General features: G+C 40.6%; 1 protein-coding gene across 1 annotated transcript; it reads right to left on the bottom strand.

Annotated features, from left to right (window-relative positions):
* Nucleotides 1–235: 235 nt before the first annotated feature.
* RP2 (RP2 activator of ARL3 GTPase) lies at nt 236–16636 on the bottom strand. Its single transcript, XM_053936462.1, has 5 exons — nt 16499–16636; nt 7124–7789; nt 5451–5565; nt 4197–4282; nt 236–2806 (listed from the first exon to the last, which is right to left on the bottom strand). Exons 1-5 carry the CDS (start codon nt 16634–16636, stop codon nt 2723–2725), a joined length of 1089 nt encoding a protein of 362 aa, XP_053792437.1. The 3' UTR covers nt 236–2722.
* Between the last annotated feature and the right edge of the window lie 4629 nt (nt 16637–21265).

Raw genomic sequence — 21265 nt, 5'->3', positions numbered from 1 at the left:
TTTCTAAATTAACAATTTTACTACTATAACCACCACAATCTCTGAAAAATCCCTGCTGTCAAAAAATCACCTTTTTCAGAGAATGAATACCTAGAGAATTAAAGTTTTTTTTCAATTAGCTATAAGTATCTATTTCAAGATATATCCCTGTTTAATATCCCAGTTTTTATACCTAATATAATGTAATTATGTTTTTCAATATACCATAATTTTAAAAAGTCTTCAGAACCCAGAGTTCAAATATTTCAAATGTTTATTATGAATCACATTCACAGTGTAATACAAATTACATTAAAAGCTACACAAGAAATAGACAAAGAATACATTAAACGCGTACCATTCTGTAATGCAAAGATTTCCTGACTCTTAAGCTAGAAGTGTTCTTAACACCTGTTAGCAAGAAATGGAAATCAATCATTGGATTGAGAAACTCCTTCATTATTTAGGGATTTTTTATTAAAAATTCTTGATGCCGGTAAACAGACCATCCATGTTAAAAATAAAATAAAAATCAACACTGCTCTTTCCCAGCATGTAGAAAAGTTATTTCACTGTTTCAAGCCTAGATTAATTTTCAATTAATCTTCCTGCCCTCCAGCAAAAGGAATCATAGAAGTCCATTTAGCACTTTGTACCCAGAGCAGGTTGATGATACAAAAAATAAGCTATAAACATACACATAATCATGTGTCAGCATGTAACTTTGGAAATATTATACGTAGAAGTTTAGAGACCAAGATAGTCTGGTATATGTACTGCTGATAGAAATCACACAATGACAGCTCTGAAGTACATTATGCAATTTCAAAGTACTGTCCATACCAAAATAATACATTTACTGTACATGTCTAGATTACTTCCTGTAAATGTTGACTGATGAGTTGTGCTAGTACTTTAGAGAGCAAGATAAAGTTTTTAGTTCTTTTTACAGCCTCACCTCACACTTATTAAAAAAAAAAAAAAAAAAAATTCCTGGCTGGCTAAGTGCAAGTAACTGATAATTTCTGCTACCAGTTGAATTCTGGTGGTGGCTCGACTTTGTCAAATAACATTTCAAAGAAGTGGCAATTTTCTTACCTCCAGTACACCAATGGTTTATTTTATTCAGGAGATATTCTTCCTTATTTAATCTATGTATAACTATAACAAGAGGTCCTAAGGACATATTCTCAAATTTAAACTAAAGGCAAGCATTTGCCCAGTAGCAACAAAATGACATTTCAGAACCTCTCTTGGTCATTACAGAATTATGAATTTCAGAAGAGATTCTTTCATGTGCTATTTCAAAAAAAAAATTAGAGATCTGTTTTTAGCCATCCACTTTGGAGCTCCAGAGCTGTGAAACTGATGAGTCAAGACTCATCTTCAGTTAAAATTTGCAAGATCTTCCCTTTTGATGGATCACCATAATGAGGAAATTGCTTTAGCACCTCAACACAGCCCCAATCCTTTCAATGAATTGTAAAGGCTATGCATACTGGAAAGCCATGTTTTAATTATGAAATTTGGTTTTGTGTGTCTGCACTCACAATTGGTTCAAGTATTACAGAGGGCTTGTAAACCTGGACTGAAGCTTTAAGTTCATGTAGAAAAATCAGTTAGGCTGTAATATGCAAAAATAAATCCATCATGTATTTAATACCCATATAGATTTGCATTCTAATAGCATTATTTAGCAATAAGCATTATTACTGAACATTATTCAAATGCATCTCACAAAATACTGGTAGCACTTCTTCAGTCTGTCTTTAGAATTAATACAAAATAAATCCTATGGCAGTGTGTAGCACTTTACAGCACTTTCTATGTTACTTCTACATGCAAAAGCCTTCTCCTGGGGTCTAGCAAGGAAGAAGGGGTTTTTAATGCCATCAGAGTCCTTCTCTGACTACTGGCTATGTCCCTTCTAGCAAACAATACTATGCCAGACGTTTATTGCTCAAGTGCAAAGAAACCTCAAATATATCCCATGTGTGAGCTGGCAATGCCAGAGGTAGCTGTATCGCCAAAGAACCTGAGCAGACCTTAGAGTAGCCTCAGCAGGGCACTCATGCTCAGGATTCACCTCAAAGCAGAAAAGCTTGGAAGTGCTCACTTACCAGAATGCTGTTGTGACAACTCACCACAAATGCTGCTGCAAACAACTTTATTCAAAAAGCATGCTGAAGCAGAGTAAGCCAAAGTCACAAACCGTTTTTGAAAGCGTGCTACAAGGACAATTCATTTCAGACTAAGCTTTCAGAAAAAGTCAACGACAGCTTCCTTCCTGGACACCCAGTGAAGATAAATTTGCATGTGGGAAAATTTTGAAGGGCACATTTCACATAAATACTTTCACACTTTCTAAACAATGTGTCTGAGTGAAAGATAACAATTACTATTGCATCGAACTTGGATCAGCATTGCACTTTTAAAATATGTATAACCATTAGATGTTGTCAAGAAACATTCAAGTGTCAATAGATGTTTAGAAATCACTGTAAAAAAGTTAGTAGAAAAGCTCAATTGTTTTTGAAGTTAAACTTAAGTTTCAAACACAATGCACATGGCTAGCTATTCAGTTTACTCCAGTTGAGATAATATGGTATTAAAAACCACCAGTGGCATTATAAAAGGGATATATGAGAAATACAAAACTAAATGACAAAAAAACTGTGATATTGAAGCCAAGTGACGTCCAAGTGCTAAGACAAACCGTACATGAGCACCTTCATGCTAAACTTCACATTCCCATCTGCATGTCAGCAAAATTGTAGAAATTGTCTACATCTTGAGATGCTGATGCTTTGCTTTCCGACACAAAAACCTGTTTTGTTAAACCAGAAAATAGTTATGCATCAGTAAAAGCAGTCATGCTCATTTGGAACCAGTAATGTTTATTTTTAGTTTTGCATTTTATGAGAGACACAACTCTGTTGGTCCCCACTGCACGACAGAACAAATCCTAGTATTCTCTCAGCCCTGATTCATCCACCATTTGTTATCGTCACCCTTCCTTAGCACACATTCTGGCTGCATTAACCCTTGCCTTCAGGATCAGGAGCCTGGGGCTTCATTATTCAGAGGTCACAGCTTCAGTTAGTGTCTATTTAGATATATTTTGATTGGCAAAATCAACTCTCTCCAGGAGCTAGGGGGAAAAATAAATACCCAAAATCCTTAGACTACTACTTTCCTTTAACAGAAAGGGAGAGTTTGTAAGAAAGACTTCCTTGTGCTCTATTACCCTCAAAAAAATCTTCATTGCTTCTCCAGCAGATGACTATTTTTTAAAAAGTAACTTCAATTACTTTTGCATTTTTCAAAATTTATCAATGTGTGTCAAAGTCCAAGCTCCAGGAGAGTCACCTTTGAAAGCTTAGGTACTATCCAAACAGTTGAGTGTAAACTGAGGACATTGTGGTTGTTCACCCATCTCAACATGTAAGCAATAGCCTCAATTAAAAAATTAAATGGGATTACTTATCACAAGATGACTGCTTTCCAGAAACTGGGCAGCCTAGTTCCAAGTAAGTCTTTTGAAAGGAACTGAAAGACAGCAAGGAGCTGCATGGATGCTGTATCACAAAGACATTCTAGTCATCTTTCAACAGCTGCCTGAAAGCAAAGGGTCTCTCTCCTGTTATCAGGAGTGCTCTAAATGTTTCCATAAACTTTCTCAAATCCATTGCCATTTAGAGAAATGGAACAGCAAGGAAAGAGGAGGTGTGGTGTAAGGAAACTAAAGTGAAAGAAGCTGACAGAAGAAAAAAAGAACACTCTTTGAAGGATGGCATTCTGTGGTATCCTACACAGCAAAGGTAAACATGGAAAAAAGTTGAAATCCCATCATATTATCTTTGTTGTGGTTTAATAGAGAGGACACCACAAAGTTAAGTGACTAAATCCAAGACTTGAAGTGAAACTTTTTTGTACTACAATTATAGGAATTGATTTTGTGTTATGTGAAATAACAGTTTTAAGTGGAAATCTTGTATTCTTCAGTGGCTATGGGGATTCAGAACTCTCTTTCCTAGGACAATTTTTCAGCAAAAAGTAACTCATGTTTTGAGTACAAAAAACAACAAAAGGATATTCCAATTTTACTACCCATGAACCTAAAAAAAAAATGTAGTATGTCAACACTATATCTTGACCATGAAATAGCTCAGACATTCTGTAATATTTTCTGTGAATAAAGCAATACACCAGCTTACCTTGGTCCCACTAAAAACTTCATTTACAGTGCTTTGACATTGTTCCACAGCACCATCTCCATTGAATTCCAAAGCAACCACTGGACCTAGAAAATAGTTTCATCTAAAATCAATAATAATTTTAAGCTTGGCATTGAAACAGTAGATTTCTCAACCCATAGGGAATTGTGAAGCTTGCAACAAGCATTTTATTTTTTTGCTTGAGCAGTCCCATAACAGCAGATAAAGAATTAAAAAGACTTAAACATGTTACAAAAAAAATACCATGTTATCTGCAATTCCATGCCTTTTTTTTTTTTTTTTTTTTTAGATATTTGGGCAGGATTACAGTTTTACTTCTTGAAAGGCAGCAATAGCACAAAAATGCTAAGGAGTGCAAGGCATCATGGAAGTGAGTCAGACTATGCTGCTCAAATAGTGAGCCATTTCACAGACATCTGGAGTGGGACTGAGTCATTCAAGCATTTTTGCTTCAGTCCCAAGACAGTGAATTGCCTGATTTTTAGACTTGTTCTCACCCACTATTTGCAGATCTGCTTTCTCTGGTTTCATTCTGAACATTGTATTTCCTCCCACATGACTGTAATATAGCCCATAAGCTGGACTATCATCTTACAAGTGCAATGACTTTTGTCCTATTCTTGCAATGAGCATCACAGACCACTCATGTCACCATGAAAAAACCTGCTTGTTGCTACTAAGTTTGGGAATGTGCAGTGAGCTTTAGCATGTAACAGATAACAAGATGTCAGTACTTCTGAAAGAAGAGACAAAACCCAACTGCAGTCATATCAATAGAAAGACTTCTGAAATACTCTGACAGTACACCAGTTGTCAACAAGAATTTTAAACACTCATTTGCTTTATGTACACCTCTACTGATTTGCTTAAATAATTTATACAGAAACACTGAACAGCTCAGTGGTTGAGCTAGCACTGGTGATAAGTCAGAAATAGTCTAAAAGCATGAGCTTTTTTTGACCATTTCAGGCAGACCTGCATGTGCCACTGCTCCTGAGCTATGCGGTTGGACCACTAGAGGGGGAACAGAAACACAAAATATATGTGAAATAACTATTTTTTGATGCCTTCAGGAGTTTTGGCTGGTTTAGGGCCTCACTGAGGCTTCCAAAACTCATCTCAACAGGTTTTACAGTATGCCCTTGAAATAAAAATTTGTCCCTCATTCCTGTTTCTTCTCCAGAACTTTCTAGTGACAGAATTCTATATCAAGAGGAGAAAGAAAACACAAACCTTTTTCCAGCAGGGGAATGAATTCTAATGCACTCTGCTGGAAAACTCTGTTAGCATCCTCTGCCTTCATTAAAACTTCTTTAGTCTGTACCAGCTGAAAGCCTTTGCCAGTCATCTGTTAACAGAGGAAGAATTCATGTTAAAAATGCTTCTAAGGCAGAGTTCAACTTGAGTATCCAAATTACGCTGTAATAGACTCATTTTTCCCATACACATTAAGTCTCAGAGCAAAGGGACTCTTTGCTCTTTTCAGAGATCATTTGCTTTTTCTACACTTCTGTTTATTTTCATTCCATTCATCCAGATTTTCTCCTCTACCCTAGTGCACCTAGAGGAATAAATGTGAATGTTTTTGTTTTATGTATTAGGGCCCAGGGTTATGTGTTTTTCCCCACAATCCCTCACAAGCAGAAACTAATGGGAGTTAAAGGCATTCAGCATCTGGAAACAAGCAGTCAGTTCTCTTTAGTCTGCAATATTTTAGTCAAGCATTAGCTCAAACTCTCATCTATCCACTGCTAAGTTTTCAGTTTTGGAACAAGAGTTAACAACGTTTGAAAACACATATACACATCCCACCCCCTCATTTTTACTCCAAATCTAATATGAAACTAAAAGCACGTGGGAAAGGAGCAAATACATTTTTACTTCCAAAACATCCACTAATCTACAGAGAAGTTAGCTTTCCACAGAAACTCACTAACTAGTTCTTTAGCATCTTCTTAACTCTAACTTCTAAAAAACTACTAACAGAGGAGAACACATCTATTACTCTCCTCCTGTAGCTATTCCTTTGTCAGAAAATAAACCACCCGAAAGTATCATTATCTGCCTTCACTCAAGTAACTCAGTAGCTCAGACCCATAAAAGTCCAGCTGGGCAGTGAGGAGGCAAGGAGACATCCTACAGCTTTCTTTCCTTGCAGATAAAAACCCAAGGGAAAGAGCTCCACCAGATGTTTAGTTGATCATACAACACTGTGATCAGCAGCTTTTGCAGATACCACTCTCAGATGCTGTAGCCTATGGTTACTAGCTCTGCTCTGTGACATCCTTGGCACTTCAGGATGGTGAAAGCAGCCAGCCGCTCCCAGGTTTTAGCCCCAGGAAAGTACAAACTCAGTCAAGCTTGCAGCCACGACAAAGACTCACTGCCCCTTTCAGAAAAAAAAGTTCCAACACTGGATGACAGGGGGGATACATTTTAACACTTTTTTTTTTTTTTTTTTTTTTTTTTTTTTAAGACTCTGTTAGTACTGGAAAAACTTTGAGGACAGACTTTTGTTAGCTGAGACTTTTAGGACAAGCTAACAAGTTAATCGGTTACATCTTTCTCACAAGCATTGTCAATCACTTACTCTATATTTGACCAAGTTAATCAAATCAACTACACATTTTCTTCAGAGCATTGCTTTGCTGTGTCATGATGGAAAAGTACACCAGAACTGCTAGAGCATAGATGTGCCACTCACAGGATGTCAATTGTAAAGAACTGACTGATCAAATGAGATTCAGTCTCTTACCTTGCTTTAAAGTTTTAAACAATGCAGTTGATCAGTATGGTCAGTAGACAAACACAGCCTTGATATTCTCCCTTCAGGGAGAATCAGAGGCTGTCCACAGGAACGTTGAATTAGGAATTGTAAAACCTGAATGAAGACAAAGGTTGCTTACCTCATCAATTAACTTCCTGGCATTTGCAGTTGTGTAGTCACCAGCAAAAAACACGGCCAAACACGATTCATCACTGTTCTTCTGTCTCCGCCCTCGAGTTATGGGTATTATGCTCTTCGTAGCATCAGTAGAAACCCTGACAGCTTTCAGCTCCTCAGAGCTGGGCAGAGGAACATAATCTTGGACTACAGCAGTTTCAGGCAAAAGGCCCCAGTTATTTTCTCCAGACACAGGGGTAAAGTCATGGATATTGCTCCACGTGTTATTGAAGATACTCAGACCAGCATCTTTAAATTGTAAAGCAAGCTCAGGATAATAGTACTGGAAACATCCAAATTTCATACCTGTGGAGGACTCAATAATGGGCTGGGTGGCACAGCACAAGAACACCTCCAGCTTTCTGCAGTCCCGCGTGCGGAACTGTTGGCAGGCAACCACACATTTACAATCTTTGCAGTCACGGAAAAACACGCTGCCTTTTATTGGTCCTAAAAAGATTTGGCAATTTACACAGTCGTCAATCGTGATTGTAGCAGAATGGTCAAATATGTAGATTTTGCAGTTCTCACAATCCTGAATGACAAATTGTTGCCCTGCTACTTTTCCAGGCAGTCGACCCACAGTTTCATTCTTCAATCCGGAAAAAGTGTAATCTTTGGGGTCAATCTGAAGGAGGGATAAATAAAAAAAAAAGGTTAAAGTCTTCAAATGCAGAGACTATTATAATGTTAAATGCCCACTGACTTGCAGTGGTTGAAGTACCACTGACTTGTACAGGATAAACTGCCACAAAGCAGTTTATCAATGAGTGATGAAAGATCAGAAGCAACTCTTTCAGCTAAACTACTGGAATACACAATATTGAGATACAACTAAGAAGTGAAACTACACTTCTGAAAATCCCCAGGAGAATTTAAAAATAAAAAGCAACTCAGTTTGTCCTTTAATAAAGAAAGGGGCAAGGGGAGCTAGTTTTAACTGTAGACTCTGAACTGTTTCAACAAGGATGATGGTTCTGGGTAGAGTAGTAACTGTAATAAATAAATTGCCCAACATACTTACAGATTCATAAAGCTGGAGATACACAGTATTTCCTTTTTGAGTAGCTTTCTTGGTCATATTTTACCTCAACACATTGCAAGGAAACCTTGTTGCTGTCAAATAGTATCTTCTCTATTATGTTTGCAAACTACAGAGAGCTCATTAATGTGTGCCACAGCGTTACCTCGTGCTAACAATGACAAGATTTTTGTGCTAACCAAACATAAGAGATTGTTTTAGCTATGTCCAAGAAGCAAAAACTGGCAGGGGTGGTACAGGGGGCATGTTTGCAGATCTCCTCCACACCCCAGCATCCCTCTGCCTGAGGCAGAACACTTGAGGGAGGTTGTGGCTTTCCCTGGAACTCTCCTTTAGGGAGCAGCAAGTCACAAGCCACACAGCAACTGGATGGATGCAATACAGGTGGAAAGCATGAATAAAACAGCCCATGCTGTCCTGAAACCAAAGGAATCTGAGCTGGCTTATTTCTAGATATAAGTTAAGTTTCAAGCCATCTACAATTCCTGGAGCAAATTCTACTCTTCCCTCTTGTGAAAGCTCATTAAAATAGCACTTAGAAGTGTACGAGTGAATGACTAACACAAGACCACTTCACCAACCTGCTATCTGATTATCAGCCTTGAGGCTCCTAAACTTTGCCGTACCATAGTCAGTTATCATGCATTACCACAGTTTTGATGTAGTCCAATTTCTAAAAAAATTTCTTCCTAGCAGGTCAAACATCAACACAATATTTAGAAACTGGTAAAAAGCATAAACCAGAACGGGCTAGCACCAGACATTCATTAAATGTCCAGCTACCAGCCTTGGTAGCTTTTGACTGGAACAGCCAAAGGAAGCTAAAAATCTCTGCCAGCTGATAAAATGTATTTTGTTCTATGCAACATATATGACCTTCAGACAGGAAAGGAGGTTTGCAGCTGATGAATCTTCCAAATAAAATGCAAGTTGAGACAATGAAGATGGCTTCTTAGAATTCTCTCCTCAATCATACTTAATACCACTAGTATACCTCCAGGAAAGTGTTGCTGGAAGTATTATAAATAAAATTGGGAGACTCAAAAGATAAGGGACACCTTATGGAGATTCAGTCACACAGCATGCTTTGGATTCAAACTCTCCAAGGTCTTTAGTCTCAAGTAATGTTACATATCTGTTCCATATACAAGTTATTTATCCTCATATTCTCTCTTACTTGAGAACAAAAATATTAAAATTGCTTTTGGACATATTCTTTCCAGGCATCTCCTTGAACATTTATGTATGTTTGTGTGTTTCTGTATATCAGGTGTTTGTTTTTTTTTTCCTTAATAACCATGGGAGACAGACTCACTACTTTCAAAAGAAGCACAGAGGAACAATTACTTCTCTTAGGAATGAGAAGTTCAGTGTTTCCAGAACTTAGAGCTTTTTTGAAACTAAGCATGTCTTTCTGAATTGCTCTGCTCTACAAAGCCTCTGAAGCAGCTCTAGCTCATCCTACCCAGTGGCCTTTGCAAGGACATGTGAAACTTCACTTTGCAATTTTATTTAGGCCTAGCTGAAAAACACTGTCAGCAAACTCACAGCTTATAAACATTTTCAAATGAGAGTTTTTGAGTAAGAACAGTAGTCAAGTTAAAGATAAAAGTTTGACTTATTATCAGATTCAGGAGCTCCTCTTTATTTACCTTTTTTCCAGAACTAAAGAGTTCCACCCCGACACAGCTTTTACTTCTCAATTTGTTGAACATGCCAAGGAATTTGCACATTTCCTTTGATTTTGCTTTGCAGTTATCCTTTTAAAGACTAAGAGTATTTATTAACACTGCAGTACAGACTGGAGGGACTGCATGAAATAGATTTGATACTCTCTCCCACCACTGGGTTATTGCCCCTGAGAGGAGGGGATAAAAGACTGTAGCAGATATAAATATTTCACTTCTCCTGGGTAAAAGAAGCATGCCAGAGAAACAGGCCTGAAGGCAGAACCATGACTTTGAGGATGCATCCAACATCTCCTTATATGCTCATAGGATTACAGAATAGTTTAAATTGGAAAAGACCTCCAAATCCATCAAGTGCAGCCATTAACCTGACACTGCCAAGTCCACCACTAAACTATGTCCCCAGCTGCCACATCTACACATCTTCTAAATACCTCCAGGGATGGTGACTCAAACTCAGGGCATCCCTGGGATGCCTGTTCCAACTCTTTCCATGAAGAAATTTTTCCTAATGTCCAATCTAAGCTTCCACTGGAGCAACCTGGGGCCTTTTCATCTTGTCCTATCACTCAGTACTTGGGAGAAGAGACCAATCCTGACCTCCAACAGCCTCCTTTCAGGTGGTTATAGAGAGCAATAAGATCTTCCCTGAGCCTCCTTTTCTTCCAATAGCCACAGCTCCCTCAGCTGCTTCTCATCAGACTTGTGCTCCAGACCCTTCACCAGCCCCATTGCCCTTTTCTGGACACGCTCCAGAACTTCAGTGTCTTTCCTGAAGTGAGGAATTCAGAACTGAACACAGGATTTGAGGTACAACCTCAACAGTGCCAAGTACAGGTCATGGCTCTAGTCCTGCTGGCCACACTACTTTTGATGCCAGGATGCTATCAGCCTTTTTGGTGCACATTCACTATCTCTGAAGTCTTCAGGTATCATCAACAGGTTAATATTAAATCACTGCAATCACCTTCCTTCCCCTGACAGTGAACACCAACTGCTTCTTAAGCTCTGTCTTGGCAATATAGCAAAAAAAGCAGGCTAGGAAAGCCAAAAGAAACAGAAGAAAGGAACATCTGCAGTCTTGTACAACCACAACCAGGGCTATATACATTTCTCTGCCCACTCATTTGGTCTTCCACTGGCTATAAAATCTTCAGCACATGGCAGGTCAGGAAAATTCAACTATTTGATAACTCATCTACTTGTCCTTTGTATTTGGATAAAGTTTCAAAAAACTTTGTCCAAATCCACCCATCTCACCCAGACAGATGCTTTACTCTCCAGTTCTCAACAGTTTTTTTAAATGTCTTTTTTTCCCCGGGCTGCTATAAGTTCAAAAGGTGACAGTATTCATAGCAGTAACTTTTAATATTTTCAGCTGAATTTAAAGAGTTCTTAGAGTAGATAAGAGTCGTACATCAATAGATATCGGCGCAGCTCAGGAGCTGAAACCTTCTAACTGAAGTGGCTATGCAGAGGTTCAGGAATTACTCCATAGAATGACCTAACATAACCAGATGTGAGGATGAAAAAAACAGCCCTTCTTACAGGGCTAATACTTTTCCTTCTCAAAACAGGCATAGAAGCATAATCTTTGGTTCTTAGCAATTACAATGGTGAGAAGTCTGTTACAAAGGGCTAGAGGATAAATTGTAAGGAGCAAGGATTTTAAAGAACAAACAAAAGGAGAGAAGTGAAGGCAAACAAGTTTGTCATGGCTGCTTACAGCTCCAGGACATCCTGTTACAAGTGCAAGATACATTAAGTAGCTTTCCTTCATGCAAACACTTGTCTTGCAAGAAGGTCAGAGGCTAGGTGAAAGCTGCACATGACATACATCTCTTCAGCCACCATTATCCAATTTACTGGCACCAAAACTGGGCAGCTCCCATTTGGAAGAAGACTTGTAAGCACTAGAGCTTCACAGCTTTTAATGGTAACTGTACCTAGAATCATAAAGGATCCCAACATCTTGAAGTGTTTCTGGTATGAGTTCATGTCTTAGCAAGACTTTTTCACAGGATCTATCAGGGAAGGAGTTTCAGTCAACAGTGATACATCCCTATAAATATGAGAAGGTACTAACATTGTTACAGTTCTCTGCTAGTTATCCATGTCTAGGCTGCTGAGCAAACAGTTTGTAAAGTATTTCTAAACCACTTACACTAAGGTCTTCTCTTTTAAATATAATTCTCAAAAAATCATTCCCTATCTCTCTAAGTCACTATAGATGGCAGTTCAGAAATTAACTTACAGCTGATGACATACAGAAGTTGGCTGCTGACCCAGTGACATTAAAAGCTGCACCTATAGGGTAGGCACATCAACTTAAGAAGCTTTAAGCACTATTTTTGTCAGCAGGGGAATTAACTTTAGGGAAATAAGAAATAGAAGTGCATTCCCAGGCCTAGACACTTCTGCATATTCATACTTGCATGGGTTTGGTGCCCTCAAGTATGAGTTGCAACATCCTCTGGAGTTTGCTTGTTGAAGTTACTCACCCACTGGCAGATTTCAAGATTCTTGCACAACAAGAAAAGGTAGAAAATGTAGTGCAGGTTCCTGTCTCTAGCAAACAGTTTTTCATTTTGGAGCACACTGTGACTTTAGAAGTGGCCAATACAACAGTCTGAATGCTCATTTCATTCTATTCTTGGGAATCTTCATGCTTTTCCATAATGCCCATAACATCATAAACAGTCATTCACATTCAGCAAACTACTGCCAAATATTGCATACAGAAAAAGTGAAAGAAGAGAGGAAGCTACCACAGGCCTGTATTTGATCTAACTGGAAATACTGCTTAATATGAACCTTCTGACTGTTTCTCAGTTGATCTGACCACATTTTGAGAAATATAGCAATAGTTCTGGTGCACCAGGAAGCATAAGGGAGATACATTGGATTTAAGGACAAAATAATTAATTGTTTAGAGAAAAAAAGTTACAAATATTCAAAAATAAAGTACAAAATGGCTACCTAAACAAGATCTAGACAATTCAAGATACACAAGACACATTCATGAAAAACCCTGTATGGGTAAGGTAATGTAAGGCAACTAACAAAAGACTAGGATTTAGGCAAAAAGTTAAACCTCTTGAGGTTTTTTAACCATTTAAATACAGCTACACAGCACAATAACAATGATAGCTGCATGTTTCCTATCAACTAAACCAGCTGCAAGTCAGTTGACATAAAATAAAACTTTACTTGTTCCTCCTGGAAGTTAAAAAAATAATCTGAGAAGGAAAGTTCCTCTAAGCTCTAAATGCCACTATAATCATAATTAATCTAATCCTACTTCTGTGAACATGAGACAAAAGCAAAAAAGATGATGCAGCTATTTGTGTTTCTTCTCCTGTGGAGGTCATGAGTGTATCTGCCATCACAGACACAAAAGCCCCAGTTCCTGTCTGTACATACCCACTTTCAGTTACTGCTGGTAGTCATAGAGTGGGAAAGGAAAACAACCCAGGTGGAAAGCTAGCTGAAGAAGGCTGGGAAGGGCTGAGCACCACCAAGTTCCCCTCCCAAACTTGGTCAGAAAGAGACTCTCATGACAGCCCAAAGACATCAAGAGACATAATAAGTCCTCAGGATGCAATGCAATACTAACAGACTCTGGAATAAACTGTGCTCTACTTACACTCGTGGACTGAGAATCCCAGAGCAGCAAGAAACTGAATACTCATCCTTCCCCTTTCTGTTTTCAAGATAATCTGATCCTTTGTTTCTTCTACTGCACCATAAGTAATCTTCACACAGTTCTCTGAACCCATGGCTGAGTAAGCATTACAGACTCCAGAAGATTTACAATGTAATCTAAATTTGATTAAATTTTGCATACCTTAAAACTTCTGTCCTCACTTAATAATGTCACACAGAAATCTGAAAAGGTTCCTCAAATTCATATACTTTCCTTAATTTCAATTTAGCTATCAGCATCTCATAATATTTTCTATTTAGAATTTTCTACCACATGGTCTGGTTTTGGGTCTATTACACGAGATTTACATGGTCACTGTAATATCATCATATTACTCTTTGTCTGGGGCTACACTAGTAGACAGTATCAATATTAATCATCTTTTGCCATGAAAACATGATTAAAATAGGCTCAACTAACAATTATGTCCTTCAGAAGCAGCAGAAGTAGTTTTGTTAGAGGAACCCCTCAGGTTCCCCTATGCACACAAGTGTGCCTACATTTTTCTGCCATGTCAGGATGGCATTAGTTTACAGGAAGACAGCTGAAGTGTCTGAGCAGCAAGACGTACTCACCTGTAAGAACATACAGAGCATAGTTTACAAAAACTACAGACAACTGCCAAATCTGCTTGTGAAACTGAACTATATAACCACAACTGCATCACTGAGTAGGAGAGCCTAAAATTAGAAACACATCCCCAACCCAAATGGTGGAAATAAACATCAAAAGAAAACTTAGCAGATCTGTTGACAAAGTTGAGGTTTTCAGGGTTTAGAATATGATTCAATGCACTTGATGACCAAAAAGGAGTCTTGATGCCACAAGTTTTCTAACTGTCTTCAATTTAACTTTATGTACAAACACAAACTTGTGAAATAAATAAGTATATGTGAAGCATCAGAAATGAGAAAGCAATAGACAACAGGACAAGGTATCATACACAACATTTAAAGCTACTACATTAACACTGACAGGGTGTCACTTAATACAAACTGGGATCAACAAGTTTAATGCACCAAGTGCTCAGTACTCCTTCATCTAAGATAAGGTGACTCCAGGTGCTTTCCTAGTTTAATGTATTACTCTTACATCCAAAAAAAAAAAAAAAAAAAAAAAAAAAAAATGAAAAATAAGGCTGCAAAGAGCAAGGGAAATGAACTCAGACATTAAACAGCCATTCTTAGGCTGTACAGTCCAAAATTAAGCAGCTGATTTGATGGTTTACACAGTTCACTAGCACAGCCCCAAACTCACTGATTCTTCTGGTTTCTAAGAGTCTTTTACAGAAAAAGAGGAAGTTTTACATGCAATACATGACCATGTTTTTTTTACTCCACAGAGATAGATTGTTGGTGCTGTAACAGTTTCATATGTTAGCTTAAGCCTACTTCCAGCAAGTTAACAACAACCATTTCCTTAGCAACAAGGCCGGCTATTCTCTGAATCAAGTCTTTCTATATCCTGACTTTCCTTCTTTTAGTTTTCAAAGTTAGCTGTATATAAGTAGATGGGGTAAAAATTATTTGAGCTTTAGCTGGTGAATTTGCTCTAAAATTAAAAAATAGTATTCCAAAGGCTGATTTAGTAATTTACTTTCAGATAAAGTTTTGTTCTGTCACTAAAATGTGGCTTCACTACAGCCCTTCCCATGTGAGAGTAGTCTCCATACAAGCGACAGGCTGTTATCCTCTCTTTCTCTGTCTGCTCCCTAAATATCCGCTATCCAGTCAAAGCAATAAGCCCAACACAGATTGCTCATCTTTATCCTCAAGGAACCAATTCCTCCAGGCCATGCGCACACTCTCTAGCTCATCTCCATCTAAGCTTGTCTTAATCTACTTGGAAGACTTAAGGGACACCCTAGAGCACCTGGCCAAGTTTAAAAAACAAGCAAACTAAGCATTCAAATAAGTTCACGCATTTTCTTTTCCATACTTGTAAAATATGGCCTAAAGGCTTGAGGATTTTATTTGTTGAAGCCACATTAATTACGTTTTTCTCCTGCCGAGTTTCTGCTTCCCCCACCCGAAGGCAGCTGGAGAGGAAGAGAGGCCTAGTAGGGCTACAATGTCATTATATATTTAGGAAGTGACACTTGAAATGAGTCTAGGAAGAAATACATTTTATCCAGCACTTAAATGCTTTCCCGCTTGAGTCTTCATGACTGCCTCCGGGAGCACTGGAAACAGCATGGGACAGGCTTTGACTTCTGTCTTTTTAGGGGCTAATAAACCCACCCTAAAGCCTTAAAAAAACCCAACCAACCAACCAAACCAGCAGCGCAAACACCCAAGCAGGAAGAATCAATCTATACATACATTCAGGACACACGGCAGGAGTTTTATGCTTCCGCTCCAATCCAGGTGCGGGGACTCGCCCGGGCACAAGCAGCTCCCCAGCCATTAATCCCGGTTTTCTCGAGTGAAGCACGCACCCAGGGGACTCCCCGCTCTATCAGGAATCCCGACGGCAGGTAGACACCCTTGGGGACTGTCACAGCCAAGCTGCCTGCCCACAGGGCGCTGTCCCCACCGGGAGGCAGCGCCAGCCCCCTCCGGAGCAGCCCCGCACCGGGGACCGATGCTCGCACCGCCGGCAGCTGCGGCATCCAGCGCGCCGCCCTCTCCGCTTACACAATTTGAGACTGCCTGGTAAAATCCTTAGGCTAAACACTTTTGAATTGTTCAAATAAACGCACTGAACTGCACGGACCTAGGCGTAACAGCGGGACGGGGGAAGGCGTGCTCTCTGCCGGAGTACGCACCCCGCCGCAAAGCCCGGGCGGCAGGAGAGAGCGAGATGCTGCCCACTGAGAGAGGCGATGGCGATAGCGATAGCCCTAACCCTAGCCCTAGCCCCAGCCTCAGCCCCAGCCCGCGGCAGCCGCCGGGGCGGTACCTTGGCTCGCAGGTCCCAGCTGTACTGTGGCGCCTTCTGCTCGCCGGTCCCCGCGTCCTGCCCGGCTCCCGCTTGCTGCTGCAGCGGCAGCTGGCCGCCCTGGGCCGGCTTCCTGCGGCGGGAGAAGAAGCACCCCATGGCGCTGCTGCCGCCGCCCGGCGGGGAGAGGCTGGCAGCGGGGAAGGGCTCGCCAGCGCCGCGCCGCCCCGCCCCGCCGGCTTCCGGTTTTCTCCCGTCTCCCGTAGCGACCGCGACATTTCCCCCCGCCTTTCCCTTCCCCTTCCCCGCCCCGTCCCGCTCCAGCCATCGCCTCCGGCCGGCGGAGGCGCCTGGACGGGGCGGCGCCTGACAGCGGGCGAGGCGCCACCGGAGGCAACGCACCCGCGGGGCTGGGGGGACCGGGGACAAGCGGGACAGTGGGGTTTGTCAATGATCGCTATCGCTCCGCCGCCCCGGGGAGGGTTCTCTCCCGCCCGTCCCGCGGGAGCGGCTCGGAAGAGGCGGCGGCTGCCCGTGAACCCAGCGCTCTACCGAGGTGAAACCTGTGTCCCGCCCGGAGCCATATGCGGGTTCAGCTGTGGAAGCCGGAGGCAAAACGCCCTGTACGGGCTGTAAATACAAACCGGCTGATCCTGCATCACGTCATTTTCCTATGGATACACCGGCGCGGGCCCCTCGGGACGCGTGCCACCGCCGTGCTCGCCTCCCTGGAAGCGGGGCCCCAGAAGACCCGGCTTCTTTCAAGTGTTTCAGAGCAGCAGAAGCAGCAAGTGGCGGCATGAGAACCCACAGCGTTCTGCTGCTTTGTGCCTCCCTTTGCAAATAGTCGGGCTTCCTATGTTGGGTTGTTTGTGAGTTTGTTGTTTGGCTTGGTTTTCTTTGGCTGTTTTTTTTTTTTTTTTTTTTTTTTTTTCCCAGAGGAGAAACCCACACTCTTTTTATCAGACTGTCTGACCAGTCAAAAACATTTTCCCCGAGATTTTACAGATTTGAGTTCTGTGGTTGAGGTGAAATAGTTCAAAATTGTCTCTGATGCTTTGTTCAGTTTCTTCAGAAAGTATCCACCGGCTCTATTGTAGGCACCCTTATGGGCCACACTGTGGATATTTGCACTCAGTGTGGTCTTTTACATGGGCTGCAGGGAAATCCTTGTTCCAGCACCTGGAGCACCTCCATCCCCTCCTTTTTTTGGCCTTGATGTTCACAATGGTATTCCCCACTTCTTTTTTCTTCTCCCTCCTCTCTCTCTCACTTGTACGTAGTGGTTTTGCCCTTCTTTAAATATGTTTTCCCAGGGGTGCCACTGGTGTTTCTGGTGGGGCTCAGCCATTCCCCATGATGGGTCTGTTGGAGCTGTCTAGAAGTGGCTGTGTCCAGCATGGGACAGCCCTGTTTCCTCACAGAGACCACCCGTGCTGCCAGCACATTGTCACCTATATATGGTCCATACCCACTAATAAGACTTCTGAGACATTTTGTGTTAAACAGAGGATGACATTCCTGCAGTAGGAATAGAAGAGATGAGAAGCCAGGAAATGTAGCAGAGCAGTGCTGTGCCAGCTGAGCAGGCTGAAAGGCTTGTCCAGCTCAGGGCCCCGAGAGCAGCAGAAAGGAGGAAGTGAAACCAATTGCTCATAAATGGTTGCTAAGGAGGAGGGGTGACTGACACCCTTTTTGGCATCATCTGTACGCAAAACCGTATACCTGGGCAGTAGTGAAGCCTGCTCTGAGCTTTTGAAGCTATAGTTCAAGTCAATAGCTACCCTCAACACCACCAAGCACAGCTTTATGTCTCAGTTGAAAAGTAGATTTGCTCTATGAGCCATTTTCCTGGGTTTCTTGGGCACTGGTTTGCTGATCTTAATCTAATCCTCTGCACCAGCTCTTTCCTCCCAAGTTTTGTCTCAAACCATTACACACGGTGTGTCCAGCTAGCACAGTTTGAGACTGTTTGCGAATGCAGGAGTCTGATACAACCTCACCTCTTCTGGCTCACTCTCTGGAAGTCTAAGAGTCCTCCAAGACCCCTGTGTATTTCATACGGAGTAGCAAAGTTCTGCAGCCTTTAGACAACCAGGCTTCTCTTTCTGTGCATCCATTAAAAAAAAAATAAATAGAAGGAATAAAAAGCATTTTTGTTAAAAACTAAAATACCATACTTGTCCTGGTATAACACAACCTCTCAAGCTCTAGGGTGTCTCCTGACACCAAAGCCCCAGAGTATTTATTCCTGAGCAAATTAATATGACTTGTGATTTATAAGCACATAACTTCTTAAGAAATCGCAAATGTGTATTTCAGTTCTTCATTCTTTACTCATCTGCCAGCCAGACCCAACCCTCTTGGCTTCTGAGATTTGATACAATCCTAGCCTGAAGTGTAGTAATACAAGATTGCAATAGTATCATAGTCACTACCAACCATGACTACACTCACCTTAATTTCAACAAACTGCTGTAATCCGTGATTTCCCTCATGGGGGTGTTGTGAAATATATCTAATTACAGTCTAATACAGAGTTTTGTGGTCTCCAAGAGTGGTATCTAGGTAACTGAAAAGTAAAACATTTTCTTTGTAAAGGTTATATTTTAAGGTATTTGGTGAAAGAGACTTGCTCTATCGATGACTCCTGGGCACATGCAGCTCACAAGGAGCCTTTCAGATCTCTGCTGTCCTTCCCAGGGGGGCAGTGATGCCATTCTCAGGTAGATGGGCAAAGCACCTGCATGGGCTGTGTCTCTGGACTGGCTCTTACCCCCATAATGCTTGAAAGTGCTTGCATGCCCACAGATACGATTCTAATGCCCTTTCCTCCTTTTGTTTGACACTCTTCTGTATTGCCCCAAAAGCACGGAGAGGGAGTTCTCAGTGAACATCAGGACCTGGAAACCAGCCCAGGTCTTAAGCAGGTATCTTAAGGAAGCAAGAGCTCACTGTGTGCACATCTGCACTTCTCCTATCTTGGGCTAGAATCTGTTTGTCTTGGTAGTCTTGGAAGCCTGACAAAATGCACAAAGCCAAACTCTCACAGTCTTCTTCTTCATGAGATTCATTGTATTCCCTGTGTGTTCTCTTAAAGCTCTTGTAATCATACCCTTATGACAAAATCGAAGTGTGTTTTGTTTAAAGCAGGTTTTTAATCCTGTTGGTTATAGAGAAAACCTTGAAAATATAATTTCTAAGACATGAAAATAAAGAAAACCAAAGAGCTTAAATATTATCATTCTCTAAGAACTCCTTTCATGTTTTCTATCAGAAAAGATTATAAATCCTATGTTTGGGATACTAGCAACTTATCTAAAGTTGATCTAAAGCTTTGGAAAGAATTCCTAGTTAAGATTAGATTAACCTATACTCATACAAAATTGTGAATTACAGATGAATCCTTCCACAGTATTCAATTCCTTACATAGTATTCAACAGAAAGGAAGAGAAGGATACTTTATGGCTGGGTTCACTCTCTGAGGCTGTGTTTTCATACACATTTAAGATAGAACTGTCACAGAAAGCATCCCTTGCCTCCAGCAACTTATTTAAATCCCCAAACACCTATGCAGTAGGACAGCACAAATATTTGCATAGACTTGGTAAACTGTGATGGGAAACAGATGAATGTGTAAAACAACCATTTCAATCAGACATCTGTGCATTAGATTCTCATATATTTTTTTCCCCTTTTTTCTTACTTTTTTTTTTCCTTTTCAGAAGCAGATGATGTATATACAGACTAGGATTTTCACACAGAGTCATCACATACTATGAGGTCATTTTGGCCTTTTTTGGTTTCTTTAGCAGATTCTCCTGCTAGAGAGTCTTGCCAGACTGGACACCAAGAGAAGCTAGTCTGCAACTTGAGACCGGGTAGAACAAATGATATGGCTAATTTTGTGACAAGATGTACTAGAATCTGTTTTGCATTGCTAATGGGATTTTGGACTAAGGTCCTCCCCATTTTCAAGCAATATATGGTTTTCAGCATCTCCTTGCATAAGAAATTAGCCCTGGTCATCAGTAACTATGCTGAATCACATTGCTGCTGGTCAACAAGGAAATGTACTCTTCTTTGTAGTCTTTTGGGTAGCTGTCCCTAGCATAGAGTCTGTGATACGCAGCTTCAATGCTGAGATTCTTTAAGTGGGAACAATGGATAGGTGTGCCTGTGTCCCAGGTTACTGTGAACTTACCTGATAGGACAAGGAAAAGCACAAACAGACAAACTGAATAGTTAATGTTTGCTAAGCTGCTTATTCAAAAATTACCTTTCACATACTTCCAACAAAAATGACATTCCCTGTAAGAATTCACAGCTTGTCTACAGATCTTTTCCTGTCGCTTGTATTCGGAACCAAAGTGAGCAGTGTTCTATGCAGTACATGAGATGCAGACAGCACAGTATTTTAAATCATTATTAAAAGGCACCACATAGAACTACAAGTCATTTTAGAAGTGTGTTTTACTGAAGATCCAAATAGTCAATAATTTTTAAAAGGCATACATTAAATATTGTTGTCTGAAGGAATGAAAGACTATGTCTTAATATTAGCATGAAGGACAGCATAATGCACAATACAAACCCCACACTAATTCTGAAGTTTGCTTCAAGCCATCTCTGAGACAGAAATTCTGCATTTGGAAAGGTCACAATTGGCTTAAGGGCTGCTAATGTAGTGGGTGCAGTTACTCCAACAGAGCACAATTAAATTTTCAGCTATAAAGCTTATCCTTATGCAACACTTACAGGTTGATAGATCTCACACAAGAGTCTAT

Source organism: Vidua chalybeata, chromosome 2 (assembly GCF_026979565.1).
Source record: "Vidua chalybeata isolate OUT-0048 chromosome 2, bVidCha1 merged haplotype, whole genome shotgun sequence".
NCBI lineage: Eukaryota > Metazoa > Chordata > Aves > Passeriformes > Viduidae > Vidua > Vidua chalybeata.
This window is presented reverse-complemented; position numbering and strand designations above follow the sequence as displayed.

Bases quoted from the DNA above. Each gene is read 5' to 3' on its own strand.
- RP2 (XM_053936462.1), bottom strand. From the start codon at position 16,636: ATGGGGTGCTTCTTCTCCCGCCGCAGGAAGCCGGCCCAGGGCGGCCAG. The intron at 7,790-16,498 runs GTACCGCCCCGG...TCCCTCCTTCAG, and splicing joins GCTGGGACCTGCGAGCCAAG to ATTGACCCCAAAGATTACAC. The intron at 4,283-5,450 runs GTTTGTGTTTTC...ACTATTTTCTAG, and splicing joins CATTCCCCTGCTGGAAAAAG to GTCCAGTGGTTGCTTTGGAA.